Source organism: Nuphar pumila, chromosome 1 (genome assembly GCF_984573655.1).
Source record: "Nuphar pumila chromosome 1, dmNupPumi1.hap1.1, whole genome shotgun sequence".
In the NCBI taxonomy this organism is placed as follows: domain Eukaryota; kingdom Viridiplantae; phylum Streptophyta; class Magnoliopsida; order Nymphaeales; family Nymphaeaceae; genus Nuphar; species Nuphar pumila.
The window spans coordinates 34,760,074-34,765,820 of record NC_143249.1 but is presented as its reverse complement, the minus strand read 5'-3'; the positions used below and the strand labels follow the sequence as shown (position 1 = coordinate 34,765,820).

Sequence of the window (5,747 nt, the reverse complement as noted above, 5' to 3'; positions counted from 1 at the left end):
AACTTGTGCTTACAGGAATATCTTGCCACCAATGATACGTCGGATGCTAAAAAACTCGCTTGATGTGCCATAACATGACAAAGATTAGGCAAGAAAAATGGCACATCACCGAAAAAACTCATTGAAAAAACTTGCTTAGGGCAACAAGTTTGGGACAATAAAGCCCTCACTAAGAACCCTAATTTTATTTAAAAGTGATGCTCATATGCGGAAAAAGCTTTGATACATATGAAGCATCACATTTAATGTTCGTAGGGAGGTTTGAAAATATTACTCTTGAGGATGATGATATTCACATAAATGTCATGAGAATATTTGTGAATCTCATGTTCAACATTAGCTAAGTTCACAAATTCTTTTACGAATTTTATCAGGTCTCCAAAATGTTCATGTGAATATCCTTTTTATTGAGATGTTGTGACCTTTGAATGGCATATGCATCTATTGCATGAACATCAACAGGTTTGCCTGTGCAGTGCAAAGGGTACAAATGTTCTAAAAACGTCAAGAATCAAAATTTTGAGCATGGAGAGGATTTCGGCAAATTGTGAGCCATTTCGGAGATTGCACCATTTTACAAAGACAGTACAGTCGTTTTCGATACAGATAATGCTACAACTTGATAACTTTTAATCACAAAAATAAACTGCTATGATACAAAGTGTGGTTAGTTCTATCAAAGGAAAAAAGACAAACGCGTGTTTAGAGAGAATTCTTTAAGAGTCCATGTTTATAAGCCATAGAGGTCATGTACCGTGCCTGTCTATTTCTTACTAACAAGTAAATCAATTCTTTTCTTAGTTGAACCATGATATTGTTTGGAAATTAAAGTTAGAGGTTTGGCACCAAGTTGGGAAAAAACAGACATGATTTTCCTAATTAGGTCTATCAAGATGATGATTGAAGAGTGCCTGAATCGAAATCTTACCGATAATGGGCTTATGAACATCATTTTTTATTCTTTAGGTTTAAATGCCACAAGGTGGATGAGTATAACTACATTGCTTGTGGTTTGGCTAGATTGTGCCTTACTGACTATGATCGGATTTGGAGGGAGAATGGTATTGGGATGCTGAATCTTTCTCTGTAACCTGGTTGGGGTCTGCCTAGCCCCAACTTGCAAATTAAAAAAAAAAAACAATACTTTTCTTGCCCTCACTGATCATAAAAGCACCATGTCGCTAGCCTCTCAATTCTTAAACTCGTTAAATAACTTGGTCAAGTTTTTGGGATTAAATAGGATTTTATTTCCTCATATCTAAAAGACTACTCTCATCTACACACGGAGAGAGCTCCTTTGGAAGACATTGATCTCAAGTTGAACGGCAACAAAACCTATACAAATGATTGAACTAGTACCAAGTGAATGATACTGGATCCAATACGATCAAACCTAACGAGAAAAAAACTTGGGTCTACAACTTTTCATGGCACAAAACAAACATGCCAAACTGAGTCAAATTTCAATTTATAAAGTTCAAAATAAACACAGGAAACAGATACAAACGATTTCTTTTTTTTTTCTTTTTATGACAAGGAACCCTCGCCGAGAACCGGGTCACTTAATGGGCCTGTCTCCCTGTGAGGAAAACACCGGGTTGGGTCATACGATTTTAAATGACTCATTTCACATGAGATTTAATTTCAGATGCAAAAATAAATTTCATTGTACAAACGTGCTCTAAATGAACAAAACCAAGCAGGTAGAGGTGGAATTTGCAGACCAACAGAACGAATGTTCACTCCAAATGAGACCATCATACATGCGGACCCTTGCAAGCCCATAGACGATGAAAACATCTATGGTTAAGGCACCCATAGAAGCTCATAACCTTTCATATACACAAACTTCTCTAGGGCCAATGCTTCTGCAATCCAACTAGTAGGGATGCACACCAGCCGGGCTCAACTCTGAACTTGGCATGTACAAGCTCGGCTTGCCCAAGGTCATGAAACCTTATTCGGGAAAGGGTTAACTGGTTAAGAGAATACTCGATTATCCTTATTTGGAGTACAGTGGACCGATGGTGTGGTTGTGGTGGCTGGTCACGAGGGGCAAGGCAGGCTCATTGGTGTGGTGATGGTGGGCGGCAGCGAGGGGCAAACGACAGTTGGAGGGGAGCAGCACTGCAGCAGTGTCTACTGCCGATTGCCACCGAAACTGAAAAGGGGGAGGGGGGAGGAGATTCGAGTAACCCGAAAGGGTTAACTGGTTAAACATTAAAAGGTTAAAGCGGTGAAGGGCAGGTCAGGTCAAAACCGATGAGCAGAGCCTTATCGAACTCGACAGGTCAATCAAGATCAGCTTATTTGCTGGTCCGAGCTTCAGACCGAGGTCCATACTAGGATCATTTACAGCACGGACGAGCCCGAACAGAGCTTTAACGCCCGAGTCTACTCAAGCCTCAGCTTAAGCTCGATGTGCATCCCTACCAACTAGCAATGGGGTGGGACCCATTTTCACATTTATACAGATCCACAAACTCATGCTAACTGATGAAGACCACCAGTCTGCAATGACCAAACTATATGTAAACTAGTAATCACTATCAAGCATTCAGTCGCCAATAACAACATAGGACAAATGATAAATACATCACACAGTGTTCATGCACGCATTAATATCCAAGTAATGCTTTTCCCAGAGCACCACACCCCCTCCCCCCCAGAAAAATTCCTAAAACGTGGAGAAGGGCCCCACCATCATGCACTCCTCCAACCTGTAATTCAACCTCAGTAGTGTACCAGTCACCCCCATCAATACACCCCAACCATCAGTTACTTCCCAAAACTGCTGCAACACGCTCTTCACCAAACACCACTCTCACGTGAACCCCGTACCCCAAAACCAAACAAATACTGAAACAAAACCAAGAGAAAAAAGCAAACCATTTATTATATTTACAGTAAGACCAATCGAGAAGAGCTAAACAGCAGGGGGTTGTTCAGAGTTCAGAGGCCTATTTAACATTTTTGCTTTCTACAGGCGTACAACAAAACCATCATCATTATTTCTTTCCTGCTTCAACTTTCCATTTTCTTTTTGCCCGCGAACCAAAGAAAACTAAAAAGAAAGGTAAATAAAAAATGTTTGAAAAGAGAACCCCCCCCCCCCCCTCCCAACTAAGCGTCATACCTAGCAAAAGCAGTCAATATGTCCATTCAGAGGGCAGGGCCACATCACAGGTTAGGTGCCTGCGCGTTCCCTGGAGGGTATGAACCCCACCATGTCTCCCAACACCTTCCCCTCCTCCATGTCTCAGGGGAGGCTGCTCTTCAATGGTTTTAATATCTGTGCAATGGATCAAAGCAAATAATGAGTCAAAAGCTTTCAGTAGTGGGCGTAGCCGGCAGAGTGACAGAATCATATAAAGACAGAGACAAAGATGCAGTATACTGTCTAAATACTTTATAGTGCTTGTTAATTTTCCCATAGTGCTCGCTATTTTTCACATATTGCTGTGGGGTACGGATCATTAAGAATTTGATAAATTAAAATTATTCTTTATGAAACGGAAGAGGGAATCCAGCTTCTCGAGGCTTGCCCACTTTGAGTTTCCTATTCAGAAGCATGGGACAAAAGGCAAACGAGAGAAACCTAACAAAAAGAAATCGGTTTTCATTTTTCTTTTGATTTGATGAGCAAGATATTGCTTTTATTTTGTGGCAGAAGAAAATAATTGTTACTAAACGAGCATTTGGAAGGGAAATGGCTCTCAGAGTCACGCCCAAAATGGGAATTCTTCAATTCTTAAATATAGCATACAACCTGTTTGGAAGCTAGGAGATCCATTTGGCAAAAATTTGGTCAAACTACCTTGGGATGGTGGTTTGGAAATTAGTAGCTGGGATGAGTGTTTATGCATTTGGGATGGGAAGTGAGGTCCTCTCACCTTTGTATTTATACTAAAGAATAGAATCCATAGATACCACCTCCAAGAGGTGGTAGCTGCCAAATCCAGAATTTGGTAGATCCCACTTCCTCAAATGGCACTTCCTATCCCAGCTACTAGTTTCCAAACAGGGTGAATGTCTCGTGGAAAAGATTAAAAGACCACACCAACCCTTTGCATGAAATAAAAATTAACAGGGCCGGGTTTTAAGGAAATATTCACCAATAAAGTAGAATGCAGTGTTTGGTGCAATTGCTTTTTTCTTTTCCAAGACCAAACGAGGCATTCATTTAACAAGTTTTCTGGTGATACCCACTTTCATGTTTTGCCTCCCATTTAAAAGCCAAGGGACAGAAGCCCCAAAAATGAAAAGAAACTACTAAAAGGGACCCAAGAAACAAAGACGGCAAATGAAAGAAACCATGCATTTGAAAATATAATTCACAAGACCACCACTTATTTGTTTGTTTTTTTTTTGTCTAACCAAAAGACAACGTAACAAGGAAACGACCACCCAGTTAATTTACCGACAAATACCAAAGAAGAGCCGAATTAGCAATAGAAAATACTGAAAAGAACGAGAGAGAAAGAGAGGGTGAACTAAAAAAAATTACAGAAAGCGGGCTTACTGGGCTTCCTCTTAAAGCAAACGTCTGTACGGACGACACGGGGGAGGAAAACCCCCGTGCCTCTCGACTCCCTGATGAATCCGCTCGCGCCGGAAACCGGCAATCCCGCGCTCTGGCTCCCGGGCCTCGTCCCGGCGAAACCCTGCGCCACCAGAGAAGAACCGGTTCGATGTCAAAACCGAGTTGGGAGTGGGAAGGGCAAGGACGGTACAAGCAAAAAAGACGTTCGGTTCGTTCCCGCAGAATAGCCATTTAAAAGAGTGAAATCTCATGTTCAACCGAACATGAGATTTCATGCAGCCAGAGTGATTCGAAATCACGGCAACCCCTGAAATTTCAAATCACACGGGTTGCCCTGGGGAATGGAATCAGAATGACTTTCCAAATCCCATGCGAGTTGCACCACCCGAACGTACCCTAAAAGAGCATCGAATTAAAGAAGATTTTTTTTGGGGACCGCACGTTTTGTTTGAGTCGGTTGTGACCCGGTCGGATGAGCAGCTGAGTCGAAGCGAGAACCGGCCAGGAGACGCTTTGAACCGGTTTTCCGGCAACACCTGGACCTGGGTAGGGGAAACGTGGGTATCCTTGAATACCCCTTTGGGACTTCACCTGCACCAGCTAGGAGAGAGAGAGAGAGAGAGAGAGAGAGAGAGAGAGAGAGAGAGAGAGAGTTTAGTAACAACAACAAAAGGGCAGAGAGAGAGAGAGAGAGAGGGGGGGAGTAGAACCAACAATGACACTCAAAGAGAGAGAGAGGGAGAGGTGTGGGGATTTCTTACCTGTGAGAACGGAGTTAGGTGGGTGATGGGGTTGGGTGAATGGTGGGTCTCGTCGAGTATGGCGAAGGCCAGTTGGTGGGCGAGCGCTTCCACTGAGGAGGTGAGCTCGCATGCGAACTCTGGGTCGAATCTGGAGGGCGGGCGGCGGTTTGGACGGTAGATCTCGTCCGGGAACACATCCGACGGCAGCCAGAGTCCTGCGTCATCCAAGTTGGGAGGTAAATCCTCCATCTCTCTGCAGCAATGGCTCAGAGAGAGAGAGAGAGAGAGAGAGAGAGAGAGAGAGAGAGAGTTGGGAAAAGTAGGGTTTGGAGGGAAATTTAAGACTCGTTCTCTCTACTCTCTTCTCTCTCCTTTTTATGGTGGAGCCTTGGACCGTGGAACTTCAAGGTTTTGAGTATGCGAGACGGTAAACTCCTTGGAGAACCTAAACGTCAAGACTT

At 43.1% G+C, this 5,747-nt stretch overlaps 1 protein-coding gene across 1 annotated transcript; it reads right to left on the bottom strand.

Annotated features, from left to right (window-relative positions):
* Positions 1-2,876: 2,876 nt before the first annotated feature.
* Positions 2,877-5,535, bottom strand: LOC149848655 (uncharacterized). The gene is made up of 4 exons (XM_090004957.1): positions 5,305-5,535; positions 4,985-5,134; positions 4,523-4,664; positions 2,877-3,292 (listed from the first exon to the last, which is right to left on the bottom strand). The coding sequence occupies exons 1-4, from the start codon at positions 5,533-5,535 to the stop codon at positions 3,150-3,152; spliced, it is 666 nt and encodes a 221-aa protein (XP_089861083.1). The 3' UTR covers positions 2,877-3,149.
* Positions 5,536-5,747: the final 212 nt, after the last annotated feature.